Below are 12,369 nucleotides of genomic sequence, written 5' to 3' on the forward strand. Positions count from 1 at the left end.
AGCTGGGGAAACTAGAGGGCACCCGCGCTCCAGGCTGCGTTTTCCCGCTCAGCTGGCGAGCAGATTTGGAAGGTTAATTGGCTCGTAATTAAACCTATTAGGCAACCATGCGGTACGTGACATGGGGAGCTCGGCTGGCCTGACTGTCCCAATGGCCACAGCAGACGCGTGTCCCTCCAGACATTAAGGAAAGTCGGGTTTTTGTCCCCAGTAAGCGGCACCCTCCGGCCTCCCCCATTTCCCCAGGGGCCAAAGCGGAGCTTGGATCCTGGCCAAGATCTCGGCCCTCCAAAGGGCTGCGGGGCACAAGGTGACAGCGGGGACAGGTTTTGTGGATCAAAACCCAGTGCCTGCCTTCTGAAACACCCACTGAGAGCGGGGAGGGACGGGGGTCCCAGCACCACGCGGCAAGGACATGGTTTAGGATTTCTCCCTCAAGCATCCAGGCTCAATACCAGGGACAAATCACACAGTGCCACACAGTGGGGCCATTATTTTGGGGTTTCATCAGGGGGTCGCAGAGCGGGAACATTATTTGGGGGTTCTTCCCCAAGCAGCCAGGCTCCACACCAAGGTGAAGGCTTCCAGCGCCACATGGAGGAGATGTGGTTTAGGGTTTAGTCATCAGGTGCCGGGTTCAACCCCAGGGGTCGCGGTGCCACATGGTGGGTACGTTATTTAGGGTTTCTGCATGGAATCGTACACTGGTTCGGGCTGGAAAAGTCCTCCTAAATCACCTGGCCCGACCCATAACCTTGCACTGAAGTCCGCCGCCAACCCACGCTATGGGGTGCTACATCTCCACGTTTCTCCAGCGATGGCGACACCGCCACTTCCCTGTCCCAATGCCTCACACCCCTTTCCGTGACGAAATTTCTCCTAAAATCCAGCCTAAACCTCCCCTGGCACAATTTCAGGGCGTTTTCCCTCATTTGGCGAACAGGAAAAGCGCCTCCCCTCGCCACGACTCCCTTTAAGCTAATTACAAAGCACGGCATTACGCTAATTATTTAGCGCAATGAAGCCCCCCTGAGCCTTCTCCCAGCCCAACCACCCATCCAGCAGCCGGCATCACCCCCATCTCCTCCTGCTGCCAAAATTAATACACAAATAATTAAACAGACACTTTAACGACCCCAGCCAAGTCCTGGCGCTTGGGGACGACGCGGGGCGCAGCGCCGGGGCCAGGACATAGGAAGAGGGCGGGCAGGGCTTTTCCCCTCCCCAAACCCCAGCCCCAGCGGCTGGGAAACGAAACCTCGAAACCTGCGGTCTCTGAGCGCCCCCCCCTGCCCGCAGCGCCGCCCCCGCCGCCCGCCCCCGAGCCCCGAGCAAGCGGGGATGGAGCGGACCCGAGCTCCGGGACTCGCGCTGCCACCCTACGAGCCTCTGGTGGAGGGTTTGGACATGGAGAACATGTCCCGAAGCGTCGTGGTGCCCGTGGAGCCCACCCCGGTGCAGGCCCCCCCCCGCGACCACCTGGCTTGGTCGCTGTGCTCCACGCTGTACAGCAATGTCTGCTGCCTCGGCTTCCTGGCGCTCGTCTTCTCCGTCAAGGTTTGGGGAAAAAGGGGAACGGGGACGGGGATGGGGTGAGGAGGGGGTCGGGGGTAGTGTTGGCATCCAGGGGGCGGTGGGGTAGCGGCCGCACAAGGTGGGGGGGGTGGAGCCGGGGAGCCCCAAAAGCCCGGCTCTAGGATGCGCCGTGGACCCCACAGAGTCCCTTGGAGCCCCCCAAAATCGCCAAGCCTGGGGTTGCCTTGTGGAGCACCAAAAGCCCCGGCCGTGGGTTAATGGGTGGACCCCGCAGAGCCCCTGACCCTAGGGAGACCCGCGGACCTCCCCAAATCCCCCATCCTGGAGGTGACCCCGCAGGGAGCTCCGCAGACCCTCCGGAGCCCCAAGCCCAGGATGCTCCATGGGTTGCCCAGAGCCCCCATCCGCAGCCCCCTCTCCCCAGCCCTGACCCCACTGACTCCGGCTTTGGTCTCCCCAGTCCAGGGATCGCAAAGTCCTCGGCGACTACAGCGGGGCGCTCAGCTACGGCTCCACCGCCAAGTACCTGAACATCACGGCCCTGCTGCTCAACATCTTCTTGATCATCCTCATCATCGCCCTGATCGCGAGCGGCACCATCACCTTCGTCAACCTGCTCAACCACCAGCAGCAGCGGCAGGGTGACCACCGCTTCTTCGGCCCCACATAGCCCCTTCCCCGGCACCGGGGGCAGAACTCGGCCCGCTGCAGCCCCCGCCACCCCTCGGAGCAGGGCTGAGACCCCCGTGCAGCCCGTCCAGCACTTGCTGGGGTCTTGCCCTGCTTCCCTTGCTGCTCCAAGTCCCTCTGACCACCGCTCAAAGCGCCTCGTGACACCTCTCCTCCGGCGGGAGCCGAGCCCCCAGAAGCTGCCTTTGGGAAGGGGACGCGCACGCTTTGTCACTTGCTTTGCTCTGGCTTTTTTTTATATATAGCCCCAAGTACCTTCTTGTCAGAAGTGTTTTTAATAAAGGTTTCTTTCACTTTTGCCCACGGCTCATCCTTTCTTTTTTTCTTTTTTCCTTTTTTTTTTTTTTTTTTTTTTTTTGGTGGGGGGAGTCCCCTAGCCCAGCTTTTTGGGACAGGAAATGGTGGCTGTCCTGGTGAAGCACTGCCATGGGACAACTGTCCCCTCTGTCACCCTCAGTGCACGCAGCATTGCAAGGATGCTCCGAAATGCACAGACTGGTGAACCCAGCTCAGTGCATTGGGATAGGATGGACCATGGCAAGGATGAGGGCAGGAGGGAAGAGTGTCCCCGTCCCTGGGGTGCCACCACCATCACCCCTACCCCTAGAGATGCAGGCAGGCTTCATCGGGGGGCAGGGAGGTGCAAAAAGGGTTTTGGCCCAGCTCGGGGCAGTGGGGGACGGGAGAGGCTTCCAGGAGGAAGGGGGAGCCATGGGTGGGATGGCCCCATCCCAAATCACCGCGATGGGGAAGCACCACCAGGTGACAGAGGCACGGGGTGTTTTGGAGGACAAGTGAGATGGCAACACCTCTCCCCTCCTCTCCAAAACTTCTCAGCCTTGCCCCATCCTGCCAGCCCCCCTCCCTCAGCCCAGCCGAAGGGTGATGTAAAAAAAAAAATCACGCCCATGGCTTTCATGGCTTCAGTCGTGTCCAAATTGACCCAGGCAAGGCCCCGACCACCCGAACAAAAGTCCCGGACAAAGCCGATCTGGCAGAGGTTCAGGTATGTGCTTGGCCTGCCTTTCCTGCTCCCCAGCTCGCTGGAAGCCTTCGCTCTGCTCCCCAGGGCTGGGGCCCCGCCAAGCTGAGAGAAAGCCTTTGCTTTTTTTTTTGTTTCCTCCAGAACAACTCCTGCCAAGAAGCTCTGCTCATGAGCAAGCCATCCGAAATCCTTCCCGCAATACACAACAGTTATTTGTTGCAGGATCCCTGGCAGCATCGGCCGGGTGAATCATTTATTCCTCCTCTCATTCCTGTAAAAGCAAACAGACACGTGCTGCCGGCTGGGAGCAGTGCTCTCGGCCACCTTCCCGAGCAGCCAGCAGGCAATGCATGTCCACAAGCAAGATTTGGGACTCCGTGTTCCTGTCCAGCTGCTGGGGTCAAGGAGCCTTGCAAAGGGCAATGAAATCCCTGCTCGTAAACGTTGTCCAGACCTCTCCAGGTCTCAGCAGCGCTGCCTCCTTCTAGTGTTGGCAGCAGCCTGGTCCCGTTATACAAGGTCTTGGCGGGGTGCGGGTGGGCTGGGCTGAGTCCCACCCTCTGCTGCGTGTTCCTCCCCCTCCTCAGCAGCAGGACCCAGCTGAAATCCCCCCCCCCCCCCCAAAATCAGGGTGTTTTTCACGCATGCCACCTCTCCATCTGACAGTCTCCCCAGGCAGCTGACACATGCAAAAAACTGGGGGCAATTCCTAAAGACAGCCTGCAGCCAAAACTGGACTTCAGTTCTCCGGTCTGACATCCCCGTGGGGAGTGGGACAGACTCAGCGAGTGCATCCCCAGCCCCAAAACCTCTTCCCTGAGCGTGACCGTGCTTTTCCGTGCGTGGCACAGCTCTGGGAGGCACAGCTCCCTTGGGCCAGATCCCTGCAGGCAATGGGAGGGGGGGGTCTTTGGAAGCAAAGCCCTTATTCTTGGGGTGCACAGGGGCAGGGCAGGGGTGTTCCCGCGACATGAACAGTCCGTTTGTGCCCTTGCAGCAATCGCTGCGGGCCGTTGGCAGGCAGCCACCGGGCCACTGAACTCCCTGCCCTGCTGCCAGCAGCGAGCCCAGAGCGAGCAATGGACTCGGTGAAACCCAGCGCCCCGTGCTCAGCCCGGCTGAGAAACCCTCCGACAGACCTGAAAAAAAATAAAAGTCTCATTCTTGCTTTGCAGAGACTTTTTCTCCCTTCATGCAAAAAGCCAATCCTGGTATTTCGCTTTCTCATCCCGTCCCTCTGGTGCATGGTGCCCTATAGCATCCCCCTAGCCCCATGCAGCCCCCTTCTCACTCCAGCATCCCCCTGGGGCTAGTGGGGACTGCGGCCCCCACCCAGCAGCAGCAGGGGCTGGACTTTGTCTCTTCCTTGTGCCTTCTTGTCCCCATCATTTGCTCAGGTGCAAGAGCAAACTGAGGGCAATGCAGGCGACAGCGGGCAGGTGGCAATTTCAGGATGTTCGCGCTGAGCTCATTTAGATAAGACCACAACCATAAAGCCACGCTCAGGGAGGATTTTTAGAAACCTCAGCGGAGACGTGGGGTCTTTTGGGACAAGCCAGATGCTCATGACCCTCGCAGCTGCCAGCGCTGTCTGATTTTGCCACCAGCACCTTCACCCTTGGCTTGGGTGAGGCAGAGCAGTGCATTGTGCCCCGTGGAGGGACACCTGCAGCTTTTTTGGCAGAGCTGCAGGTCAGGTTTTTGGGTCTTCAGCGCAAACCCAGCCCCAAATCCCCGCCGAGCCCTCTCCCTCCTCCAGCTACAATTCCCCTCCCCGCCAGCCTCTCCACTTAATTGTCACTACGCCCAACTGAACCTCGTTACCTTCAAAGAGCAGCGCCCTGACAATGGGAAAATAGCTTCAGGAACAGGGAAAGAAATACATTTTTAAAAAATCTTTCTGTTCCTAAGGTTTTGAGATAAGCAACTTTGGGGGCCAGGGCTTGGATTTGCACCAAAGCATTCAGGTTTCCACAAAAGCCATGTGACAGCAAGCACAGGTGGCTGATGCCCTTGATGTAGCCCAGACATGAAACCTCCCAATCTTCAATTTTTCCTGAGTAGGAAAACCCCATTTCTCACAAAAAAAAAAAAAAAAAAAAAAAAAAAAAAAAAAAAAGTTGTTTCAGTTTCGTTTTCTCTGCCTCTAACTCATTTCCCCGGGAAACGTGAATTGAATCTGCAGGCTGTTGATGTTTCTGAAACACACACAATGCGTTTGCTCTGTGCATTGGTATTTTTTTAATTCAGGTAATTTTTAACTCCTTGCTGCTTTTCTGAACCTTTTTTTTTTTTTTTTTTTAATTCCCCTAATGATTTCAGCAGCTGCAAGACACTACAAAGGAAAGAAATAAATTTATAAATTAAAAAAAAAGAAAAAGAAAAAGAAAAAGAGTAAAGAAAAGAAAACCCTTCAAACCCAAAGTGCAAAGCCAGTAGCTTTATTCCCCGCAGATGGGGATCGAGTCCACAAATCCTCCTGGGGACAAGCAGCACACCCTATGCCCCCTTCCAGCCACCTTGCCCCGTGCCATCGAGAAGCCACCCTTTGCACTCCAGCCTCACCGAATTGCCATACCCTTGCTGACACCGTGCAAACGCCTCGACACGAGCTGGCTCCCAAATGCTGGCACTGCTGGGGATGAGATGCAAAAGCTGAAGCAGCTCCGGAGTGGTGTTTTGCAGCCTGTCCCCCCCACAGCTTCAGGATAAGGGCTGTTTGGGGTGCTTGTGGTGGCCCCCATCTGTCCCTACTGCCCTTCGTGTCCGTGCTGGGACAGAACAGCAGCTGGCACAGCCCTGCCCTGCACTCCCCAGGGCACGTATAAAGAAGCATAAAGCAACAAGGACAAGGAGATGAGGCTTTGCCACATCACCCAGCCTGTGGACTTCCCTTTGGCCCATCTCCCCATCCTCCCCACAGATCGTGTCTGGCTCCTTGCCGCTCCCCTGTCCCGATCCCAGTGACCCCAAGGCAGCCGGCTAATCTCCAGCTGGGATACGGGGCTGGTTGCCCCCGCCCCAGTGCGGGGCGGGGTGACCCCACCCTGACAAACCCTTCCACTCACCCATAACTGGGCGAGCCCAAGCACCGGTGCTCCAGCTCTTCGCTGCTGCCAGGCTGCCATGGAGAACTACCCGCAGTCCTTCAGCATCAACATGCAACCCTACGGCAGGAACGGGGGAGCCAGCACCCCCAACCCCCCGGCCACCTCCTTTGGCCAGGCCACCTCTTTTGGCCAGGCCACCTCTTTCGGCCAGACGGAGCCCACACCCGTTTCTACCCCGCCACCCAAGGACTTTGTGCTGTGGTCTTTCTTCAACGCCATGTACTGCAACCCCCTCTGCCTGGGCTTCCTCGCTCTTGTCTTCTCCATCAAGGTGAGGGAAAAGTCAGCCTAGTCCCGGCAACCCCCCGCCCAGCCTGGGAGCCCTGGCTGCCACCTGCCCCCACGCTGGGGCTCCCCAACCCCATCCCACCCTACCTTTTCCCATCCCATTTTGTCCCATCCCATCCCATTTTGTCCCATCCCACTCCAGCTTGCCCCAAACCCCATTATCACCACTCTCCCTTCCCTGCCTGTCTGATGTCTCCCCCCTCCACCCTGCCACATCCAGCCCTGCCCCACACCCAACCTCCCCTGGAAAGCCACCGTTGGAGGGCCACTTGTCACCTCTCAGCGCTTCACCGTCCCCAAGGGCCACAGGGAGAGGGGGACCCAGGCACCATGTTGCTCTCGGCTCTTCTCCACTGCCCCCGAGCACCCCAAATCAGCCGATGGTGTCACAAAGCCATGGAGCTGGCTCCCTGCTCCCCCCACCCCACCCCGAGAGCCTCATGCAGCGCTCACCAATGCGCCACGACACTTTTGCCCTACCTGCGATAAGCAGCAGCTGCTCCCCAAGCACCTTCCCTTTATTGCCTTTAAGGCTAATCGTTCGTAATGAGCACACAGGGAGGGCAGGGCGGCATTCACCGGCGCCCCGGGAAGCACACTGGGACCCCCCCCTCCTTCTCCCCCATCTCTCCTCCACTGCCAATGCCGCGGCTCTGCAGGACCGGGCAGCACATGGCCAAGTGTAATGGCTTTTAATAAGCCATTAAGAAATGGCTTTTAGGCTGCCGGGAGCTCTGCTTCCAATCCGGGGGGAGGGGGGTCTGGCGCCTCGTGGATGCCGCTGCCAGGTTTCGGCAAGAGCGGCCGCGTTGCGGTGGTGGAGCTGGGCGGGTGTCTGAGGCTCCCTCGCTCCTCTCCCTCTGCAGGCCCGAGATAGGACAGTGGCGAAGGACCTCATGGCCGCCAACAGCTACGGGAGGACAGCCAGGAGCCTCAACATCGCGGCGTTATGCCTGGGTATCGTGGGCACCATCATCGTCATAGTCGTTGTGGCACTGCTCTACAGACCAGTATACCCCTGACCTGGCCCACTGAGGAGAGGCAGCACCACGGCTTTGCTCTCCCTTACCCCCCCCCGGCCCCAAACCCCATCACCCTTCCAACCCCCTCCCTCCAGCTGAGGGGGTGTGCCCGCCGTGGTGACCCCGCTGGGAGTGAGCCTCTGGGGTGAGCTCAAGATCAATAAAGCTTTCCTCACTCCCTTTTGGCTTGGAAATGTCATGGTTTTGGGTTTCGGGAGGCATTATCCACCCTAAGCATCCCCACCTCAGGGGGCTGTGGCTACCCCATAACTCAGACGAGAAGGGAACGGGGCCAAGCAGCAGCAGAAGGTCTTGGAGAGCACATCAGTGCTGTTAAATATTTCCCCCTTCCTGGGTTTATGGGGGTGTTTAGCACCCCCAGAGCCCCCTCCCAGACCAGTTAACCACCCCAGGTGGAGATCACAGTGGGGAGGGGGACCACCAAGCTTTACAGCCCTGCTGCTGAACCCAGGGGGAGCTGGGGAGGGGCTCCCACTTGTCCCTCCCCCCCCTCCAATCAGTCCCTCGGCAACTTTTAATCCCCCCCAACCCCTCCGAGCAGCAGCTTTGCCTTTTTCTGCCCTTGTAGCCCCCCCTAAAGCCTGCCCACACGCCGGCTGCCAGCCATGTCCACGGCTGCCCGTCCCTGAGAGGGGTCAGTGTCCTCGCACCCGGGGGGGGGAACATGGGGGGGGTAAAAGGACGGACACCAACCAGGCTGAGCCTGGAGGCCGGGAAGGGGGCTCGGCTGCTCCGCCTGCGCTCTGGGGCCTCGGGGCCGGATTTAGGGGCGGTGTGGGGCCGCTGCGGGGTTGGGTTCCGTTTCAGTTCCCCTACACGCTTCCCAACCCTCCCGTCCCCGCTCGGCGCCCCTGCCCCGTCATGAAGCCCCAGCGGGAGGAGGTGAGCATCCCGCTGTACCCCCCATGCCGGGGGCAGCCCCCCACCACCGGCCCCAACGAGCAGCCCCGAGACTTCTTTCTCTGGTCCCTCTTCAACGTCCTGATGGGTTACGAGCTCGCCTACCTCGGCTGCCTCTGCTTCCCCGCGCTCATCTTCTCCATCAAGGTGAGACCCCCCCCCCCAAATCCCCCTCACCCCCCGACCTGGTGTCACTTTGCCCACCCACCCCAGGACCCCTGCCCACCCCGTGTCCCATTGTGTTGTCATCATGCCCCCCTATTCCAAGCCACCTCCTCCTAGGGTCTCCAGAGCCGATCTGTCCGGACCCCCGCCCCCAACCCAGGACCCCCAAATCCCCCCAACCCAGGACCCCCCGATCCACCCCCTTTGGCCCACCCCAGGACCCCCCCACTACTTCAACCTCCTCCAATCTGGTCTCCGCCTGACCCAGCCTGACAAAACATATCCCTCTCCCCCCCCATCCCCAACCCCCCAATGAAGTGCCCCCCACATTCGTTGCTGCCCAATCTGATCCCCCCCCAACCCACCCACACAGCTTGGGACCCCCCCACAACCCAGAACCTCCCCTCCATGACCTGACCACCCCCCAGCCCAGAACCAGTGCCCCCCAACCCAGCCCGATTTTTCCCTGACACCCCCTCAGTTTATCACCCCCAAACCTTCCTACCTTGCTGCCCGTACCCCAAAATCCAGGACTGTGTGTGGAGGGGGGGTACATGGGCAACTTCACACCCTGCCCCCCAAGGGAAGGCATCCATGAGGTCCCAGCTCCCTTTTGACAACTTCCCCAGGTGGGGAGGGGTCCCCAGATTTTTCTTCCCTCCCCCCCCCCAGCCTCCACTTGTTCCCACAGGCCCGCGACTGCAAGATGCTGGGGGACGTGGAGGGTGCCAGGAAGCACAGCACCCGGGCCAAGGTGTTGAACATCATCTGCTCCCTGCTGATGGTCGTCACCGTGATCGTTGCCATCACTGTCTTCGTGGCCGTCATCACCTGACCACTGCTGGCCACATCCCCTCAACCAATGGACCGACCCGCCACCCTCCCACTGCCCCCCTACCCCCCAAAAAAATATGTACCTTCGTGTCTCTGCTTTGGTTGGAGGGGGTGGTGAGGAAGGCAGAGCCCTGTCCCCTTGCTGTGCCGGGTGGCCGGCATGGCTGGTGGTTGGAAGGGGATGGGTGGGCCAGGGTGGGATGGGGAAGGGGCAGCCCCCTTCCTCCTCTGCTTGTGCTCCTCGTCAGGGAGCTGCTGGGTTCCCTGGGCTGCGTCGGTGTTTGTTGAAGCTGCAATGCTCATGTAGATCGCTGCTGCCACAAATAAAGCTCCTGCTTGCCAAGCCCCTTGCCTGTTGCCTTATTCACAGCAGGGAAGGACAAGAGAGGGTCCTTCAGCATCTTGGTGGCAGCCTCCTCATCCTCATCCTCCTCCATCCCCACCGCCTTGCAGGGCGCTGCCAGCCCCCACCTCTTCCCCCAGCTGAGGACATGAGTTTTTTCCTAAAGATTTAGGCACAGCAGAAGAAGGAAATGGGGAAAAAAAATGTGTTTTCTGGCTGTAAACAGACATCCTGCTGCAAAGCCCCATCCCCTCCTACTTCCAGAGAACCCTAGAGGGCTTTGCTAGAAGAAGCCCTTCCACATTTTAGCATTAAATGCCCATGTAATGCATTCCTGGAGGAGGGAGGTGGGGAGGATGCCTAAGTGTGGAGCTTTTAGCAGTACTTAGTCCCACAGGCTTCTAGCCCATTACCCTGGGTGCTGTAGTGACAGAGATCAAAACGATTACTTACTGCAATTGCCCTTATTGAAACAACTGACGTGAAAGGCGCGTTGCAAGGCAAACACACACACACCCAACGACAGCAGCTTCTGCTGACACACAGGAAACTCCAGCCTCCCAGAGCAACCAGGCCTTGCTGGTGTTTGAGGAGTTTTCCCGATCACCACCACCTACAGGCCTTGGCTGGAGGCACCGGTGTGAGGAAACGTCTCCTGGCATCCTGCATCGTGTCCGGGGGGTGGTGGCTGCTTGGTTTCCAACCCATCCCACAGCTCTGTCCCCTTGGTCCCGTGCCCCTCGCTGTGGGAGAAAGGCTGGATATAGAAAGCCCATCCACTCGCGAGAGAAAGGCAGGCTCACAAAACCAACTTTGTTTCTCCTAGCTCCCAGCCAAGCATTTCTGATAACCACAGCTCGTGGAGGGCTGTAATTTCTCTGTTTTATATATAGAGGAGACAAGGCCGGGCTGCAGGCGAGCACTATATAAAGGGGCCGCCCGGCCCCGCTCCCCCAGCCAGGCTGGTGCAGCAGGAGAGCCGCGGGGTGCCTCTCTCCGTGGCCATGGACACGTCCTACCCACGGGAGGACTACCTGCCCATGACATCCCACAAGCGGGACCTGTCTCCCACCGTTGTCACCGTCGGGGCCTCTGCGCCACCCCGCGACCACCTCATCTGGTCCATCTTCAACACCATCTACATGAACTTCTGCTGCCTTGGCTTTGTGGCTCTCGCCTTCTCTGTCAAGGTAAGCTGTGCCATGGCCAGGGCATGAGCAGGGATGGGAGAGGGGGTGTTTGGGGTCACCTGGTGTTTCTAGGAGTCCCTGTCACCCCCCCGTGCTGATGCAGGAGCAGGGAGGATTTTCTAGGGCATCACAAATAACTGCCTGGGATGGCGGGCACAAAGATGAGAGCTCAACACCCTCAGATAGACCATTTTAGGTGACAGCATGCCCCGGTAAAGCCCTCCTCTTTGTCCTGCCACCTATTAATAATGCTGTCAGAAGGCCCCCAGCCAGGTAATCACAGCTTCTTGTCACCACCCGAGGAGCTACTGTTGGCCCTAGATGACGCTGGAGGGGCTGATATGCCCCCAGCCCCATGCCTGGATCTACCCTCCAGCTGGGCTGGAGCTGGGCAGACGCCCCAGGGGAAGGCTGGAGGAAGCCAGGAGGGTGCACGAGGGGAGCCAGGGCTGCCCTGCGTCTTGGTTCTTGCAGGCGCGGGACCGCAAAGTGGCTGGGGACGTGGAAGCCGCTCGGCGCTTCAGCTCCAAGGCCCGGTGCTACAATGCCCTGGCCACAGCCGGGAGCGTGGTGCTGCCTCTCGTACTCGCTGCCCTGGTCGTCACCGGTGTCCTCCACCTCTCCAAGCTCGCCCAGGACTCCGTGGGCTTCTTCAGCTACCAGTTCAACACAGGCGACGACGAGGACAAGTGACCAGTGGGCGATGGGCTGGACAAAGCTCCTTTGCAGCACTGGCAGCCTCCCGAAAAAGGACTGCCAGCCCTGAATAAAATCCTCATCCAGCCCAGAACCCCCAGCCCCTCCGTGCCCAACCCCATGCTTCTTTGGGCAGCTACGTTATTTCCGTTTACCTTGTGTGGTTTTGTTTATTTGTTTTTTAAATCCTGCCTCCCCTGTGGACTACGGCACCCCTCCAGCCTCAGCGATTATTATTTAAATCATTAAAACAATTCACCCACTGCGAACCTGTGGCATGCCTGTGTGTACGTGGTGCAGGGATCCTGCTAAGGGATGATATAAATGTGTTTTGTGTGCTCAGATAGTGCACTTCACAACTGCAAGAGTTAATCTACATTGCTTCTAGGGTGTCCCAGCCTAAAACAGTTGGGGTGAGGGGAAGAACATGGGCCTCATCTATAGCAGAGGAGGGGAAAGAAGTAGGCAGATGTTTCCTGACTTGGGATGGCAACAGCCCGGTAGAGCAGCCACCACCTCCCCAGGCAGAGCTGAAACCTACAAATTCATGGCAGCACAGCAGAATCCCCCCCAGCTGGCTCCTGGGCCA

At 58.9% G+C, this 12,369-nt stretch overlaps 4 protein-coding genes across 4 annotated transcripts; all 4 read left to right on the forward strand.

Moving 5' to 3' along the window:
* Nucleotides 1-1,237: 1,237 nt before the first annotated feature.
* On the forward strand, nt 1,238-2,525 carry LOC309878262 (dispanin subfamily A member 2b-like). Its single transcript, XM_082760544.1, has 2 exons — nt 1,238-1,557; nt 1,997-2,525. The coding sequence occupies exons 1-2, from the start codon at nt 1,342-1,344 to the stop codon at nt 2,204-2,206; spliced, it is 426 nt and encodes a 141-aa protein (XP_082616670.1). The 5' UTR covers nt 1,238-1,341; the 3' UTR covers nt 2,207-2,525.
* A 3,812-nt stretch (nt 2,526-6,337) lies between these two features.
* Nucleotides 6,338-7,768, forward strand: LOC309878554 (dispanin subfamily A member 2b-like; the record flags this gene model as incomplete). Its single annotated transcript, XM_082761206.1, has 2 exons — nt 6,338-6,592; nt 7,476-7,768. The coding sequence occupies 2 exons, from the start codon at nt 6,338-6,340 to the stop codon at nt 7,629-7,631; spliced, it is 411 nt and encodes a 136-aa protein (XP_082617332.1). The 3' UTR covers nt 7,632-7,768.
* Nucleotides 7,769-8,370: 602 nt separating this feature from the next.
* LOC309878801 (dispanin subfamily A member 2b-like) lies at nt 8,371-9,609 on the forward strand. The gene is made up of 2 exons (XM_082761746.1): nt 8,371-8,699; nt 9,409-9,609. The coding sequence occupies exons 1-2, from the start codon at nt 8,514-8,516 to the stop codon at nt 9,550-9,552; spliced, it is 330 nt and encodes a 109-aa protein (XP_082617872.1). The 5' UTR covers nt 8,371-8,513; the 3' UTR covers nt 9,553-9,609.
* A 1,195-nt stretch (nt 9,610-10,804) lies between these two features.
* Nucleotides 10,805-11,906, forward strand: LOC309878994 (interferon-induced transmembrane protein 5-like). Its single transcript, XM_082762227.1, has 2 exons — nt 10,805-11,084; nt 11,559-11,906. The coding sequence occupies exons 1-2, from the start codon at nt 10,899-10,901 to the stop codon at nt 11,775-11,777; spliced, it is 405 nt and encodes a 134-aa protein (XP_082618353.1). The 5' UTR covers nt 10,805-10,898; the 3' UTR covers nt 11,778-11,906.
* The last annotated feature ends 463 nt before the right edge of the window (nt 11,907-12,369 follow it).

Source organism: Aythya marila (assembly GCF_965140915.1).
Source record: "Aythya marila genome assembly, chromosome: 5".
NCBI classification, from domain to species: Eukaryota; Metazoa; Chordata; class Aves; order Anseriformes; family Anatidae; genus Aythya; species Aythya marila.